This window comes from Cydia amplana, chromosome 4, assembly GCF_948474715.1.
Source record: "Cydia amplana chromosome 4, ilCydAmpl1.1, whole genome shotgun sequence".
NCBI classification, from domain to species: domain Eukaryota; kingdom Metazoa; phylum Arthropoda; class Insecta; order Lepidoptera; family Tortricidae; genus Cydia; species Cydia amplana.
Genome location: NC_086072.1, coordinates 21,432,347 through 21,451,781, shown reverse-complemented (window position 1 = coordinate 21,451,781; position 19,435 = coordinate 21,432,347). Strand labels below are relative to the sequence as shown.

At 36.6% G+C, this 19,435-nt stretch overlaps 2 protein-coding genes across 3 annotated transcripts in view; one reads left to right on the top strand and one right to left on the bottom strand.

Annotated features, from left to right (window-relative positions):
- LOC134647393 (proline-rich protein PRCC) overlaps positions 1 to 19,435 on the bottom strand; it is a 432,482-nt gene that overhangs the window by 331,432 nt on the left and 81,615 nt on the right. The window lies entirely within an intron of this gene.
- On the top strand, positions 4,445 to 8,363 carry LOC134647554 (uncharacterized). The gene is made up of 4 exons (XM_063501908.1): positions 4,445 to 4,572; positions 5,192 to 5,365; positions 7,721 to 7,843; positions 8,298 to 8,363. Exons 1-4 carry the CDS (start codon positions 4,456 to 4,458, stop codon positions 8,361 to 8,363), a joined length of 480 nt encoding a protein of 159 aa, XP_063357978.1. The 5' UTR covers positions 4,445 to 4,455.

Sequence of the window (19,435 nt, the reverse complement as noted above, 5' to 3'; positions counted from 1 at the left end):
TAATAAGGGTTCTTAAAATTCAAGGGTCGAAGTTACAAAACGAGACGTAGTCGAGTTTTGTAAAAAAAGACCCGAGAATTTTAAGAACCAATTATGAGCTGTTGCATACATTACTTTTTCTATGACAGCTGCAAAAAAAAAAAAAAAAAATGTTATTATTAAAAAAAAAGAGTTATTATTAAAAAAAAAAGAGTTATTATATAAAAAAAAAGAGTTATTATTTAAAAAAAATTGAGTTATTATTTAAAAAAAAAAAGAGTTATTATTGTAAATGAAAACATACCTCTTTCAATCAAGATGATCGGAACTTGTATCTTTAAAAAAAATAAAGCAGTTGTATTATACTCATAAGATGACTGCTAGCAGTCATCTTATGAGCCTATAGACAAAGCATTCAAATGACATTGCTTTAGATATCACTGTCAGTCATTTAATTGACACATTTAAGTGCTGGAGTAGAAAAAAATATTTATAGCCTCCCAAGTCAGTCCTTTTTAAGCAACAAATTCAAATCAAATTTGAAACTATAGTAGAATAAAAGGAGGTTCCAAATTCAAAACTGCAAAAATGACTCTGACTTAGGAGGATAGATCATATTGAGCAAAATAACATCAGTTCAAGGAATCAAATAAGAAGAATCCATAATTAAAACCAATAAATCAAACTCTTTCAAAAATATAAAAACAAAAGAAAGTTATTATAAGCTATCAATATCATTAATATCATCTACACTAGACTAATCACAATCACAGATCACTTCACATTTGTCAAAATCACCCCTATCGATAACATATCACCCCTATCGAGAACATTATGTCACGCATTTTATCACATCATTCATCATCCATATCAAACCACATGGAAGTAACACTCGTACGCTCACTCCTCGCCTGTTCCTCCGTAATGATCCTGAGGACCACCACCTCCATCATGCACAAAGCGAAGAATATCAGGAATATGGCGAAGTTCGAGCCCTGATGATGGAACTGGAAGGAGTTGGGGAGAGGTCCAGGAGGCGGCCAGGCTGACACGCCGCTGGTGAAAATGCTGGATACAGTCGAGAGACTCATGTTTTCGTTTCACATTGCATCCCAAAAGTAAACAATCTTAGAGTTTATCTTCTTAATATTCGATTTTTTCTTCACATTTCTTTATAAGTTTATTTTCTTTACCTCTTCTTTGTCTATAATTGAATCCTCTTCTTAAAAATCGTAGCTTCTTATCGTAATTGGCTTAAAATACTCGCATCCAGGCCATAATCAAATTAAAAATAAATATTATCGTTTTTTTTCGTATCGATCGTCAATTGTTTATTGATAACTGACTGTTTATTGTTTTTCGAGGCGATGAAATTCAAATTTGGAAGTCTAATGCTCGATGAGGACACGCTTCGAAATTTGAATATGTTTTTTCAGAAGCGTTCCGTTTTACGCTGCGTGCGTGCTACGCGGCTCAGTTAAAACTACTAAGCGTTTTCAGAGAGGCGCGTTGCAACAGCGATCTTATGAAATGTGAATCGTTTGGTTAGATTCCGTTGGGAAATGGTGAGCGTTGCGTTTTGCGGTCAAGGCCGTAGGCAGTGATTGACCTTTGCGTATCGATTTGTTATGATTTGTTTTTGATATGAAAGTGATCTTTTAAGCTTAATTTGCACTTTTAAGTGAAAATTCCTATCTAGTTTGGAATGTATGTTATTTATTACCTGCTAGTCCTGAAGGACTAGTAGAGCTTAAACTGGAAAATGAGTAACAGGTGCAAATACACAGGGTCAACAATACAAAGGGTCTTGCAACCTTTCAATAGAATACCACGTGTTAGAGAGAGAGAGAGAGAGACAGAGAGAGAGAGAGAGAGTCTTAAAATGTATGTAATGCAATGGTATATCCCTTATATTCCACCGCACAGACTCTACTAGTAATTACTTCCGATATTTTACCAAACGGAGGTCGTAGGTTTGACACCCGGCTCGTATAGTCAAAGTATTACATATTGACATCGACAAAGTTCCCAAAACATGTAATAAGTAGGTGTACCTACTTATTACATGTGAATATGTGTTGTAGGTGTACCACCTTATTGCCCTGCACATATTTTTGGCACTTTGCCCATGTTGACTGAACGAGCCGGGTGTCAAACCAGGCGTGGCTCACTCCGCGATTTCGTCGCTTTGCTACAGGTAGCTAAAAGTACATCCGTTCCGCCCCAATTTTGGGGAGAGCCATAAGCCGCGCGTGGCGCTGTCGCCACCTAGCGGCCATATCTGTGCTGATCGTATCAGACGCGTTTTGTTAGAGAGTGAGTCTTCTGTACTTAATAGTACTATTATTTATTCTGTGATCAAACTACGACCTCCGGTTAGTACAATATCGGAAATAATTAATTAATAGTATTCTGTAGGAAGGTTGCAAGACCCTTTGAAGGGTATTGGCGCAACTAAGGTTACTTATCTACTACTTACTACCTACTACGTTCACTTTAACCAACGTTACTTACACCATAGAGAATTGTTTACACACTAATAAAAGTTAAGTTAATAACATTAATATAATAAATAGAATTTAGTTACACACTATTTTTCAAATGCTCTTTGCTTACACACTGCACAGTTAACGCTAACAAAATATGTTAACAAAGACAATTATCTGATGAAATTGTTTGTTAGTTATAAAAGTATGTACAAAGGGATATGATAGGGATATGTATAAAGGGATGAAAGGTACAGCTAAAGTGTCATTCAATAGAACTTGCTAACTATGTAAACAAAAGTTACTAGTAAATTGACAGTCAGTGTCAATTTTAGTATGGCGGTTTGTTTACATAGTTAGCAAGTTCTATTGAATGACATTTTACAGTCAAAGATTTTAATTTCGGACTCATTTTGTTCCTTGTCACAGTGACAAAACAGTTTTTTTGATAAAAAAATATGTTTTAAGTAGGTTTTAGGTTTGTATGTACTTTGTATTACTTAGATTAATTAAATATAGCTTGTAGACGTAGTATCTGCTTGATAAAAATAATAGTTTATCTACATACGACAATGTTGTATGAGGAAAGATTATTGCAATACGCAATGACTTGATGGACCCGTGACCTGTTAGATTGAAATGTTTTGGAGAGTATCGGAGACGAGCGTCAATCGTTACATAAATACAATTATGCCTATGTATATCAACAAAATAATGACATCTGAATTGAAATTGAAAAAAAAAAATACAAATGTAATACATAAGTACCTACTTATATTAATGTTTGTTATTACCACTCACCCTATCATAACTACTTTATATGTCAATGTTTATAATACAATAAAATACGTTTCCTTATGGTTTCATTCTATTCCTTTATAAAATCATTTCCGGGAAATGAATTGCCGTTCAGGTTTATATTTTACCTTGCATTAAGTATGTATTTTTCATCAGTTTCATCACACTCGCTTGAAAAAGATCATATTTCATGCAGGTGTACTGAAGGACCATAGATGGTAGGATCCTAACAGATTTGGTATATACGCGAGCGTCCGTGAGGGACAAAACATAGGCAATGCTACCCTATGATTGGTCGAATTTATTTGTGGCCCACCATAATCCATACTAATTTAAGTGGTATCCAGACATGACTGATCAAATCAGTCGATTTGATCAGGAAATTTGCATTCCATAGATAATTTCTATGAAAATTGGCATTTATGTGTCCGCACCTGCCGATTCGATCGGAGAATTTCATCAGATTGGCGAAAAATTGTCTTGTCTGGATACCACTTTATGGTGGGGAATTAAAAATTAAAATGTGAGACTGTGACAAGGACAAACAATAATAGCGCTTTCACTGCTACTCCTACTGAAAGATACATGACTATCCCGTTTGGTCATTTCCTGAATTTCCTCCCACCCCTAATACCTGGTCCAGTTAAAATACTAGATTCATTTCATGCGCGGGACAGTTATGGATTGTAAAACAAACATGAACGCTGAAAAAAAAAGCCCTTTCTATCGAAGGTTTAATAGCATATCATGTAACCTTACAAACCAAATGTCAACTAAAGACATTGACAAGCTTTCCACTTTGTTAAATGTTAACCTAAAATAAAGGCAGTAAAAGTTAGTTTATTTCCTTTCACATCTCTCAAGCCTTAAAATAGATTGTTTGAATTTCACAAAAATCTGTTGACTAGTTTTCTGAGTTTCGACCATTTTTTCACATTTTTATATCGAACTAAAATAGTCAGGTCCTTCAAACCCCGCTAAGCGCCACTTGCACCATCCCACTAATCCGGGGTTAACCAGTTAAACCTGGAGTTACCATCGTTACCAGTACAATTTGACACTAGGTTAACGGTTTAACCGGTTAACCCCGGGTTAGTGGGATAGTGCAATTAGCGCTGAGGCTTGAACATTGGCCACTTGATTTTTCTAATTAGGGATATACGAAACTGTGCAACTAAATAAAGAAGTGAACATGTTCATAAACGTAGTGTATAAGGATGCTCCGGAGTTGTCTACGGTGCCTCGCCGGCCTTCCAACGAGCCCGACCCATCGCAGGAAAAGACGTTGCTCGTCAACCCAGACTGTCCAGTAAGTAGTCACTTTCTGGCTAGTACATATTACCTGCGTTCGTTATCTCGTGTGAACGATATTCGGAAGATTGCGGGTCACTTCGTTACGTAGTGTATAAGGACGCACCGGAGTTGTCTACGGTGAGTCGTCGGCCATCTAACGAGACCGATACGTTAAAGGGAAAAACTTTACTCGTTAACCCGGATGGTCCAGTAAGTAGTCACTTTCTGTCTAGTACCACAGAATATATAATAGTACTAGGTACAGAAGATTCACTCTCTAACAAAACGCGTCTATTCATTACGACAAATATAACCGCTAGGTGGCGCAAGCGCGAGCGGGCATCCGTTCCGTAGCGGTGCGCGGCAACCACTATGGCTAGACACCAAAATTGGTGTGGGCCGCATGTACTTGTAGCGACGCGACGAAATCGCGGAGTGAACCACGCTTGCTAGTACATATTACCTACGTTCGTTGTCTCGTGTGAACGATAAACGGAACGGAAGATTGCGGGTCACTTCGTAACGTACCTAGTGTATTAAGTAATTTAATTTTATGTGCCGTGTCTTCTCCGCATTGACCTTAATTACGTGCTGCTGATTGTAGACAAAATAAGGACCTTTTTCATAATTTTCAGGTGCGAATAATGCTAGAATACATCCGCAAGCAATGCAAGCTGGGCTCCTTCACCGCATTCGACCTTTGCGACGAGAGCGGTCGCCTACTGGGTCTGTTTAACATGGAGACCTATGCCTACGCAACCGGCCGGTTTGAACACAAGAAGGTTTACTACATCATTGTCTTAAAGGCGGTACGTTTCATTCCAACTGAGTCTGTTTAACATATTGTAGACCTATGCCTACGCGTTGGACCGGTTTGAACACAATAAGGTTTACTACATCATTGTCTTATTAAAGGCGGTATGTTTCATTTCTACTGGGTCTGTTTAACATGGAGACCTATGCCTACGCGACCGACCGGTTTGAACAAGAAGGTTTACTACATCATTGTATTAAAGGCGGTATGTTCAATTCTACTGGGTCTGTTTAACATGGAATGGAGACCTATGCCTACGCGACCGACCGGTTGAACACAAGAAGGTTTACTACATCATTGTCTTAAAGGCGGTATGTTTCATTCCTACTGGGTCTGTTTAACATGGAGACCTATGCCTACGCGACTGACCGGTTTGAACAAGAAGGTTTACTACATCATTGTCTTAAGCGGTATGTTTCATTCCTACTGGGTCTGTTTAACATGGAGACCTATGCCTACGCGACCGACCGGTTTGAACAAGGTTTACTACATCATTGTCTTAAAGGCGGTATGTTTCATTCCTAGTGGGTCTTTTTAACATGGAGACCTATGCTTTTAACTATAGCTAACAAGTAGGTATTGTTTAAGTTGTTATGGTAACAGTTTTGCGTGTTTAGAATCATAATAACATATTATTATAGTCAAGGACGGTTAACCACACGAAACTATTAAATAAAGCATTGTACCTTACGACAACGTTGCTAATTGGTTACTAAACATGTCTTTCTTAGTAAATACATTGTTCAAAATATCTATGCGTAATACGTAAAGTCTGCCACGTCCTACAACTTTGAATAAATTTTATGTTTAAATTGTATTTTTTTCTTATTTACCTACTCGTAATACCTACATGTGAATTATACCTAAGATGTAATATTTTGAAAAGATGTGTCCCGCCGAGTTCTTGCCGGTCCCATATTGGGATTTGGGATACCCTCCTTCAACGATTTTATATATACCTAGTACTTTACAAACGTTATTTCGATATCACATTTTGTAAATATCTCGTTTTTGCTAGAAAAAGTCAACGAAAGTATATCTAGTAGGTATAATATCTATTATGTACAAGGACTACAAGGTATAAGCGTTATCGTATTCAAAAACATGCTAATCGGAATCGCGTACGCAAGACAATTGCAACATTACTTAGTTCAATTTAACCACTTTGACATTGACATACCGTGTTGAGCCATACTTACGACAGAGCTACTAGCTATGAAGTGTTTTTTTCTACATACGAAAATACAGGTATAGCCATTTATTTCCATTCAAATTTATATTACAATTTTACATAATCATTTAAGATTTTTTTCTTTACATGGCCCTCAGCTTTGAGTAAAGGTCTCCTCTATCTTTTTCCATTTTTAGGGTTCCGTACCCAAAGGGTAAAAAACGGGACTCTATTACTACGACTTCGCTGCCCGTCCGTCCGTCCGTCTGTCACCAGGCTATATCTCATGAACCGCGATAGGTAGACAGTTGAAATTTTCACAAATGATGTATCTCTGTTGCCGCTATAACAACAAATACTAAAAATAAAATAAAATAAATATTTAAGGGGGGCTCCCATACAACAAACACGATTTTTTTGCTCTATTTTTGTTGATGGTGCGGAACCCTCCGTGCGCGAGTCCGACTCGCACTTGGCCGGTTTTTATCATATTCTGTGCTTTATGATTCTAGTCTCTACCCGGTATTTCATCAATCCAGCGGTCTTTGGGTCTCCCTTAGACCCCTTTTCCGGTAGGACCTTAGAGCATTTAATAACCGGAGTCGCTTACTCCTCTGCCGAAAACCTTGCACAATTGTGCATACGTTTGTATGGACTGACGGCTATTTGTAGGTACGTTACGTACAAATAGCCATACATTTGACGTGCCCCTCCCCCGCAAAAATCGGGAGACTGTTTTGTATAGAAAACTAGCGACCCGCCCCGGCTTCGCACGGGTTAGCAAAACATACACCTAAACCGTCCTCAAGAATGACTCTATTGACAGGTGAAAAACGCATGAAAATCCGTTCAGTAGTTTATGATTATGAGTTTATCGCGAGCATACAAGCACAGAAACAGACAGACGCGGCGGGGGACTTTGTTTCGTAAGGTGAAGTGATGACAGACAAGGCGTCTCCAGTTACTAAATGCTATAATTCATTCCATACCTGTCTTGATATGTGCTTTGTACAACAGGAATCGGACCAATGTCTAAAAGTCTAAAGGTAGGGCCCGTCCGTTCAGTTACCTGTTTTGATATGTGTTCTGCACCTCAGGAATCGGACCAAGGTCTAAGGGTAGGGCCCGTCCGTTCAGTTACCTGTTTTGTTTTGATATGTGTTTTGTTTTGTACCGCAGGAATCGGATCGCCTGCTGACGATTCTGCCGCAACTGAACAAGGAGAACCGGTTCTACGAGGAACTGAAGCAGCGGGTGAAGGCTTTCATTTCAGCCAACCCCTCTTCTCGTACTACTTCCAGGGTAATTGCAATATTAACTTGTCGCCCACTGTTGGGCATAGGGCTGTCTTTGTGCACCTGGGAGACCCAGCTTTGCTCGGAAAACATATAAAAATGCGCGTTTTCCCAGAGATAACACCTAGCTAGATCGATTTTTCGCCCCCGAAAACCCACATATAGTAAATTTCATCGAAATCCGAGATCCTCGAAAGATACCTACATATAAATAAATAAACAAGAACTGCTCGTTTAAAAGTACCTATTAGATTAGAATCATTAGATAGGTAGATAAAACCACCAAATTATAGTCGAAAATATTCGCTGGGTATGAATGAGGTCTTGGTGGCTCAGTTGGCAGTTGGCTGGAGTAACGATCCAGAGACTGAGTATTTTTTCCACTTTTAAATTTATTCTAAGCTTGGCATCGTTCGCAGACGTTTCTGTTTGTTAAAAATAAACTTTTTATTTGTATTTAGAACTCGGTGTCGGTGAAAAACATGAGGACACGAAACTCGCCGCCGCCGCCCAAGAATAAGAAATAACTAATTTATTAATATCCACATTTACTATATCTCCCTCTACATTTGGCATGAATCTGTTAATTAATAGAACTATTGCTTGATTGATCACATTTAATTAAACACACGTGTTTGTCTACCTAAGAACGTAATGTTGAATCGATTGCATTGCATTTAACATTTAACATACTTATACGCATTTCAATTTATAAACAAAAATAAATGCTTTAATGATTATGAATTTATGAATTATTATTATTTATGAGCGCTGGTGGCCTAGCGGTAAGAGCGTGCGACTTGCAATCCGGAGGTCGCGGATTCGAACCCCGGCTCGTACCAATGAGTTTTTCGGAACTTATGTACGAAATATCATTTGATATTTACCAGTCGCTTTTCGGTAAAGGAAAACATCGTGAGGAAACTGGACTAATCCCAATACGGGCCTAGTTTACCCTCTGAGTTGGAAGGTCAGATGGCAGTCGCTTTCGTAAAAACTAGTGCCTACGCCAATTACTGGGATTAGTTGCCAAGCGGACCCCAGGCTCCCATAAGCCGTGGCAAAATGCCGGGACAACGCGAGGAAGATGATGATGATGAATTTATGACTTACGAGTTCTGATTTACAGTTGGCGATTGCATATCAAAAATATATAAGTAAGTACCTAGGTAGGTAAGGTAAATAAACAAAAAGGTAAGTAATAATTAGATGTAAGCACGACTCATGAATAAACTTTTGTATTGTATAAACTAGTTTTAGTCACAAAACTCAGCTATTCTAGAAAATGACAGCGTAATTTATTTACGTGTAGTCCTAATACGTTTACAATAATTGTAATTTTTAAAACAAGCGCCTGCACAAAACTTTATAGCAAATTGTTCTCATATCGTTTAATACCTACAATTAAATACGATTAGGCGCTATTGTAGCGTATCTGAAATGGATATAATTATTCCAATTATGTTCTGCGATTGATGTATTGAGGACTAATTACTTAATTAGATGAGGAGAGCACTCAGGTCTAATTAAGCACATTGTTAGCTAATCATGAACATGGTTGTGGGGCTATAAATCAATATGAGATGACAGGAGTTAGGTATTTGGGTAAAAAATCATTTTGTTGTCTGTCATTAGGAACATAATACATATTTGTATGAGTATTGTTTGTACATGGTTTGAACACGAAAACCGTGGGTTTGCGGGTGTGAGGATATGAAATGAAATGAAATGAAAGGGTGTGTGAAGGGCAAACGGCGTGGTATTCAAACGGTATAAAAGTTAATAGGTAATACCTACCTAGAATATGTCGTAAAATGTTACATTGTAAAATTAGTTCGAAGGAAAGATAAGATAAGATAAAGATAAAATATAGTTTATTTATTCAAGTAGGCATATTACAATGCGCTTATGAACGTCAAATAAAGCTACACCGGCTCCAACCCTACACCTCTGCCTCGAGAAGATTTAAAGGTGATCCGATATGCCCAATTTTTTTACGGGATATAAATCAAAGGTACTTATTTTGCTTGTGTAATAATACCATGTTTTTTGCCACACTTGCGAGGAAGTCAAAACATTTTAAAGACAAAAATATTAGGTATGTTAAAAGTTGGTTTCTCTATACAAACATTATGGAAAATATTCGATTTTTTGATTATGACAAAAATTAGGAGAACACAGATTTCATAAAATTTTTTCAATGCAAATCTCTTAAAATAATAAAAAAATCTATAAAATCTAGTGTAGGGGCATAGCTGTGGTTGATACCTTTACAACAAATTGTGTCAAAAATTTTCAATAATGTTAATATCCACAGAGAAAATCAGGACTGTATTACGTTAGTAACGGCGATTCGCTACGCTACTCGTTTTTCGTCTTGTAGTTCTCATTTAAGTTTGACACGCTCTTGATCTCAACAGTAAACTCGAGTGCAGATAATTTTGGACACTCTGCCTAGCTAGTTACTTCTGGTGACAGTGGTGACGTGACTGTACCTAGTTGTTACGAGCTACGTTAGCTGAATAGCTATCACAAAGGGAGTTTGTTTACCTTCCGGTTGCTCAGTATGGCGGTGGTCACCATCACGTTTCAATTTTATTGTTTAGCTGCGCGGCGTTATGAGCTTTTTTTTTAAACATATCTGATTCTGATGACAAAGTGTTTTTCTTTACGATATCCGAGGCAAACGAGTGATGGCAAGCGATTATCTTCGCCCATGGACACCTGCAACACCAAAGAGGTTGCAAGTGCATTGCCGGCTTATAAATTGGAAGGGCGCTCTTTTTTGGAAGGTAATCCTGATGTACCTATTTAATTTTTGAGATTAGGTACTCGCATTTGAAATTAGTTGCATTTTATTATGAAGGTTTACATTATTAGGAAAAACAGCGATTAAAGCATCTATTTCGAGAACAGCAGACGGTTGACTCTTTTAGTATTAAGTACCTATTCAATTCTCAAATTTTAACCAAAAAAATGGGCAAAATCTCGTATTGAAACTTTCGTTAAAATATTCGCAAAGGATAGTTTGTATCCATAAATAGTGACTCACGTTGCTTCCTGACACACCGGATGGCACGAGCATATGGGCACGTCACGTGCCTTGACTAACGAATCACGGTCGACGCTATAGACACGACGTCACATCGAGGCATTCATGATTATTTAGTCAAAAAATAATAGTATATGCAAATAGGTAGTTTGCGCTACGTCAAGTCTGGAAGTCTGGAAGTCTGGAATACATGGGAATTAAAATTTATAATTTTTTAAATGAGGACATTAGACAATGTGATAATATTATTGACTTTTCCAAAAAATCATTTCTACTAATAAGACCATATTATAATCTGAAGGAATATTTTGATAACTTGACATTTTAATTGTAATTAGATTATTATTTTAATTTAAGTTAATCTAAGATTTTGCATGCCATATTGTGGTAGACCATACATGCATGTACACAATAGCTACAATAAGTACCTATAACACCCCTATGACATGTAACCATGACAACTGTGTATGTTCAAGCAAATAAATAAATTGAAATTGAAATTGAACAAAACACTATGTACCTCTCAACCACTCTGCAATACTTACTAAGTAAATGGTACTAATAAGTTTTTGGCATAAATTTCATTTTTGGTACAAGCTTTTTTCGGAGACTGTACTTTTCTTTCCACTGGCAACTAATACTCATCGAGACAATTCTCAAAACCCTAAACACAATTAGGTTGCCTTGTTTTATCACAGAGTTCCTATGGCCACCTCCTGTCTCCATCAATCTGATCAGCTCGATGGTACCATAATAGTGCATTTGTCACCCGACTTACATATGTATGCAAGTTTTCAGCTTCATTGGAAGTCGGGAAGTGGGTCAAATTTAATTTGACCCGTACAAACATAACTAGGTACATACATAGGTAGGTACATTGCAAGTTAAATAAAAGCTTATAAAAAAGTAAAAATACGGGAAACTTTGATTATGAAAATGCAAAGTTTCTATTCCTATACAAACTGTCAGAAGTTTCCATGAGATATATGAGAGAATGTTGCTGTTTTGGAAACTTTCCGGCAGCACTTCAGTAAGAACACATGGTGCAAGTGGCGCTTATCAAAGTATTATTGAAAGTTATTTTTCACACTGAAAACATTAGTTACCCTGCCTTTGTTACTCAGATAAAAACTTAACGCTCATTATTAGTGTAATTAAGTACTTTAATTAGTTATCCGTCAGAATGTTTAACAGTTAGCATTCGGAATTCGGAAGAAACTTCACTTTCATTATTAAATTATACAACGGGACTTAATCGCGTATCTAAGTTTTAAGATTTACCTCCGACGTTTCGAGGACGGCGTTGTCCCCGTGGTCTCGGAGAAGACTGGCTTCAGTTGACATCAGCATCGTCTAACCGCGCGAGTTTTTCGAACTACCCGCACTTGGTCTTGTTTATTGTTTGGGTTTGTTGTATAATTTAATAATGTGTAAAAATCGTGAAAGTTTAAATCAGTGTTGAACTTCACTTTCGTTGGCACAACACAATGGCTTCTTATTTCTAGGCGTGAAATTTTGTTTAATTCGTTTAATAGCCGCGGATCAGCTGCGTGGCTGGGTACACTGAATTGCAAAATAACGGACCCGCCTAGCAGGACGCCGTTTGGCATAATAACGTTTGATAACTTAGCCTTAAATTCAACGGTAATTTAACAAATTGCAGGGGCCCGTTTATCAAAAGCTTGTAACTTGTATTACAAGTGCAAGTCCTTTTATAACAAAAGCTGTCATAAAGCGATCGGTTTGTATTACAAAAATTACAAGCTTTTGAGAAACGGTCCCCAGGTAAAGCAGATCAAGTCACGTCCAAAGTAGACCTTTTGGTGGAATACTTTTGGTTTTCGCTCTCGATTATACTGGAAAACGATCAAGAAACTTGTTAAAATGTCACCTTGATTAAAAACCACCACAAAACCAAATCAACCCAGCATTATTAGCAACACTGAAGACAGAGCAGTCTTAAATACGTAACAGCGTTTTGTAACGTCAACGTTGCAACGTTCGTTGTCCAAACACCAAGCCAGAATACGCCTATTCTGATCGAGACAAAATTCGGATGGTAACTAAGTAGCTATTAAGAACAGTGACAGGAACAACATAATAAACTACTATCATTGTTATCCCTGTCACATGACGAGAACAGCCAGTGTGGTTTACTCGTTCTATTTTCTTTATATTATAATTCCTAGCAACGATAAATGTACCAAACTTTAGGTACATATTATTTGAATGTTTATGCCAAATTTCATATAATTTCAGAATGACGTTTTAAAATTACAGATTTTTTGAGTTTTAGCCGAAGAGTGTCAAGTTCCGGCGGTTCCGCGGCCGGCTCCCTGACACTGCGGGGTTGCAAACTGCATCGCAGCCATAATTGTGTGTTGTTAGTTTTAAGGTACATTAGGGTTCCGTACCCAAAGGGTAAAAAACGGGACCCTATTACTAAGACTTTGCTGTCCGTCCGTCCGTCCGTCCGTCCGTCTGTGACCAGGCTGTATCTCATGAACCGCGATAGCTAGACAGTTGAAATTTTCACAAATGATGTATCTCTATTGCCGCTATAACAACAAATACTAAAAATAAAATAAAATAAATATTTGAGGGGGGCTCCCATACAACAAACACGATTTTTTTGCTCTATTTTTTTGTTGATGGTGCGGAACCTTCCGTGCGCGAGTTCGACTCGCACTTGGCCGGTTTTTTTTATAATAAGTATGCTAGTTTTAAGGTATGTATAGCTATGGGTTAATCATCACAGGCCTTTGCGTCTATTATTTCAGACGATTTATATTAGTTGCCTGAAAACAAAGATTTCCATTTCATTTCATTTATTTGCATTTCATTTCTTAAAATGAGAGCGTATTTCGATTGTATGGCGGCGGTTAGGTTCGCGTGGCTCATAACTGCGTACATTCAATCGTACAATCCGATTTGGACGTGACATCGCTTCGGTTCGACAATTAAATGACTCGGTTAGATTATACCGTTCCGTTTGTTTGGTGAAATCGGATATAACAGTGCTAACTGCTGTCTAACATTGTCACAGTTCTGTTATATTCAGAGATCGGACAAATTTGCGTCATTGCTCGCAATAATGTGGACATGACCTCAAAATTGATTAAATAATTAATCATTTAATTAATTTCTTACCTGAGGTTTAATTTTGATTCCTAATCAAAAAATAACACAAAGGTTTCTTATAATGTAAATTTATTTAAAATAATAACATAAATTTAAGTGCTATTGATTGACTAGGGAACAAAATTAAATCTTACGTAAAAAATTAATTAAATGATTAATTATTTAATCAAATTTGGAGACATGTCCACATTATTGCGAGCAATGATGATGAATCTACATTTTTCACTGAATTCGGTAAATGCAGTTATTAAATTTCTAAAAAAAAAACTGTTTATTTCTTATAAATGTTAGAGGTACAGTTACACTCAGTTACAATCTCTATATTTGGAGATTATCTTAACTAAGTTCTTTGATTTATTTGTTGTTTTGAATTTAACTACGACTGAGATGAACTACCTGTCTGTGATGTCAAAATGAGGTCAAATCGAGCTGGGGTTTATTGTTTATTAGACGTTCATAAGCGCATTGTAATATCAGTAATATGCCTACTAGAATAAACTATCATTTATCTTATCTTATCTTATATCAAATCATAATTTCGAGTGCCACTTCAATGCGTTCTCGAGGGATAAGGCCACAGATGCTTCTCTTCTAGATTAGGTTTTCGGGCAGTTTTATTGCGAACAGTTGAAATTCAGGCAGCCTGCGACTGAAAATTGTCATTTCTGTACCAAGTTTTTACATTTAATTTACTACATTTAATTTAAACATTTTATTAGGTAGGTACTACTATTGTTGAGATTTTTGTTTACGTTTTCATTCGTTAAAAACGACTTCTTATTCTTATTTTACGATACAGAAAAATGGTTGTAGACAAACTAACTTTACTGTTTGAAAAAAGTTGTGTTTTATAAGCATATTACTAATATTTTATGGAGGCATTTTGAGTCAAATATTTACTTACCGCTATTTACAGTCAAAAAGCAGTTATATACACAAAATCCAAATAAGGACATACCTGTATATCGGCAATCCGAATTAATATAAATCCAAAAATATTGGCACAAAACACAACACACGCGGAAACTCAACTGCCAAGGTCCAACTATAAAAAAAAAAACTAATTTATAAACGGCTACCTAAAATGCGTTCGAAATTACGATTGGCGCGAACCGACTGACGGTTTATTAGAGCGCCAAGTTAACTTTGCAGTCACTGAAGGCGTTGCTATCGCGCGCTTAATGTAAATTTATATGTGACGCTTTTAGTTCCTGTTTTCGCCATTGTATTAGTTAAGTTTGTGATACATTCAAAAACTCCCCTTTTGACACAGGTGGTCGATGTACCGAAACATATGGCCGATACGGCCTATCGATTAACTATCAAACTCGCATGAACACTTCGCGAGCGTTTGGACTTTCAACTTAATTACACAGTGCAAAGGTTCTAATTCCAAGTTCATGTTTTTGGAGAGATACTAGGTTGTGAAAGTTATTTTTCATGAATTCCGTTATTCGATTAAAACTAACCTATATGTCATCATTAAGTTAGCGGGTCCCCATAGGCGAAATGGTTTTGGTGTGGTAGTCACGGTTGACGTCCTATTACTAAATTCTTTTGTTGTAATCGTATGACTGCGGATGTGACGAAACGTCGGATAGTATCTGACCATTATCTGACGGTCAATTTTGTATGAATAAATTAGTGGGTAATTGTAAAATTTCAAGGAACGAATTTGCATTTTTGTGTTTGCTCTTTTATTATTTCCTGTGGAATAAGTCAGTCGCGGAAATAAGTATACTGCTATAAAATTATGATAATATATATGTATTTTTAATTCTGATGCGTTTATTTTTTTATTTTTTTATTTATTGATAATGGGAAACAAACAGCGAAAAATAACACATATATGTAGATCATTACAATTAAATATTACATAAGCCAAAACAGTTTCCACTAATTAATTAGCTCATTATAGTTGCTCAGACAAGACTTGTTTATACAATTCAATTCAATATCATTCAATAAATTACTTAAAATATAAATGTGACATGCATTAATTTAATTGTACAATAGTAAACTATCAAAATCAGTATGGTGTTAGTTTTGCTCTATTAGCTGTAGAGTAATATATTATTTGTTCATTCGCTCTTAATTGCAGAAACAATTTTTTTTTTAACTAGTAGAATAATTGAACAGGTATAAGTGCCTTCTCTATTTGCTTTTCTATAGTATTTCATGCATTGTCAGCAAAAAGAAGGTAACTGAAATATTTCGCCTATGTGAAATACATGTACAGTCAGCAGCAGAAGTTGCCAAGCGGGCGAGAAGTTCAAAATTACCTTGACACGCTCTTATTCTCTTAACAATAAAGTCGCGTCAAGAACATTTTGAATACCTGACCCGCTTAGCAACTTCTGCTTCTGACTGTACAAATGCTGCCAAATACATTTAATCTTCTCTGTACTATCATTCAAACATATACGTATAATGATAAATTATAATGCATTGTAATATTTTCACAATGAGTCTTTTTCATATTTTTATTTCGTCATACATTTTCAAATAATATGTATATTATGTATATGTAACCTATATCGTATGTTCTTTTATAATGTGCACTTAAGCTTAACAAACATTGGGTATTTATATAATAGGCAAAGGAAGGTACAATCACCTGCAATAATATGTTACACTTCGAAGGCCGCAAAAATATGTGACACGCTCTTATGGCTCTACAAATAAAATCGTGTTAGATATTTTTGCGGTGGTAGTTATTGCCACTAGATTTTTCTACTAGCTTTAACTCTAAAATTTCGTGTCCGTTAAAACAAAAGGGGATCGTAACACCATCTACCGGTATAAGGCTATAAAGGAAACAGAGGTTTCTGTAGTCGATATTCACGCCATCTGTTTTCTAAGCGCTGTATTAGATGGCGTGAAATCGAAAGCGTTAGTTTTCTTAACTTTCCACAGAGCAGATATAGAAATGCTCTAAGCATAGGACGGCATTTAAATAGTTTGATCTCTGAGGGGCTACCGTGAAAACCGAAATTCCCAAATTTCGGGAATCTTTCTCTTTTACTCCAATGAAGGCGTAATTGAGAGTCAAAAGAGCGACAAAAAAAAATGCCCGCAATTTGGGAACTTTGATTTTCGCGGTTATAGCCCTGGTGTTAAAACGTTAAGGCTAAACTCATATTACTTATCTTGCTCTACCTGTAACTCTACATTGGCTAAAATAGGCCAATCGTGTTTAATTATTGTTTAATTATTTCACGAATGGTAAGGACTTACTTGGGCCATGTGAGTCCATTCGTGAAGATGTAGCATACTCCAGAAACGATTCCAGCCAGCAGTCCCAAGCTTACGCCCGTGGATAAAAACAGGGTATCCGGCATTTTGCACTTCAACTGTCACTTTGTCAGCCTTTGGTCTCTTGTCGCTTATCTGTGAACAAAAAATAATATATTAACAGGGTTATTCGTCGACCGCCATTTTGGTAACATCGCCTCGTGATTCGTTTCTTTGTTTTTGCTTATTAATGTTGTTTAAAGTGTAATATTGATAGCGTATTATGCAGTAAACTAATGTGGAAGTGTGCAGATAATGAAAAATTAATCATGAAACGCGTTTAACCACCATTCTGGCGTCAACGCCGGGTAGCCCACGCGGGTCCTTGTAAAGTCCAGCTATCGCTTTACAAGAGCTGCATATCCCAACTACCGAACAACGTCGTGCTCTAGAGCATTTGGTATTTCTACCTCTAACCGTGGCTGGCTAGAGCCCTAGAGGCCATAATTTTATACTTTTATACCGTACACTGGCTGAATTTTTATACAAATAATACTTATTAATTCGATCCCACGTGGGATACACTTTGACGTTGGCGAAATCATCGACAGTATCGATGGAGCCATATTACCCAAATATTGAATTGAATATATTAACACCAGATTAACACCATTGGGTACATATTGTGTCAAAATTCTTAGGTTAACAATATGATGCATAATTATGATAGCACTTTTATCATCTACTAGTAGGTATTGCGTCACTCTTGCATTAACATACTTGTTAGCATACTCTGCAGTTAATTAAAAATAAGAGCTAACAAAAATACGGGTAAAATAAGGGTTAATAGCTTAACTGGAAGAGATCCCTCAAAGGGATAAGTTCGCCTTTGCACTTCTTACTAATTATATGTTATTTTTAATATGTCTTTTTGTACAATAAAGAGTTTACTACTACTACTACTACTACTAATACGTACAGTGGGTCAAAATTATTTTCTTTGTCTTGCTTTTTGTCCCCAAAAAATGTGACGGAGTGGAGCTTTTTTTATGGGGTGAAATTTAGTTTTTAATTTTTCTCAAGGGAGTTATAATATACAGCTAGAAAGACATGCAATAGCACTCAACTTCATTTATTTATTTGATAAAAAATATAAATATAAGCGTGACAGAGTGGTCAGAAACAAGACAACGAAAATAATTTTGACCCATCTATTACTCTACTTATAATATTCGCCTTAGTACCCATGTAATTTTGCCTTAATAACTGAACGTCCCAGAAAAAATCACGCATGTTGATTTTTACAAAATCTTACACAAATAATATTTATAAACCGATCGTTTTCTTGCAAATAAAGTAAACGACGTGTTAGCTACGGTTCCCTACGGTAGAAAATTTAGCCAACCTTGCTCTTCAATGTATTCCAACATTGATGACGGGAACGATGTTTACTCTTTACCAACACTAATCCATCAGAATATCCCTACATGTAAAAGAATCCAAGTAACGTTACCAACTTACCACAGTGACAGACAGGGTTATCAGTTGATCCTAATTCTCACGCGCAAGCGCACTAGAATGCACAATGTTGGGAACCTTGCGGTGATGATGCACTGGCGAATAATCGTGATTAACATCTAAGTCTAGACTAGTTTTAGGTATGCTTTACGCAGTCGCGGCAGACACTTTTGGTGTGTTGTTTCATCCGCTACAATTGATGCGGACTGTACGACTAATGTTAAAGTGTTTTTTAATTACACATCACATCTGCTTCTACAAAACATGTTGATGTCTCTGCAAATTGCAATGATTTTTGCACTAAGAGCAATGCAAACTGAACACTGGTGGATCTTATGCCTTTGAAATAAGGTTTACAAATGGTCAGCAAATAGTGATGATTATTGCATGATGTGATGATGTGATGACTCCGTTAGAAAGTCATTTGCGTGAACTTGTCAACTATTGTTTTTCTAGTAATTCTATAAGTTATAATGATTTGTGTTGAATACTGCATACATTAAATAGAAGCTGGAGAGAGAAATCCGGCCAGGTACCTACGTGTAGATGTAGAACCACGTATAATGGAAGGTTACATAATTGCGACACTTACGTAGGTAGTCCTTTTATAAGAGAAGTATTTTAGGAAAAGTTATTACATTAATAATGGCTCTT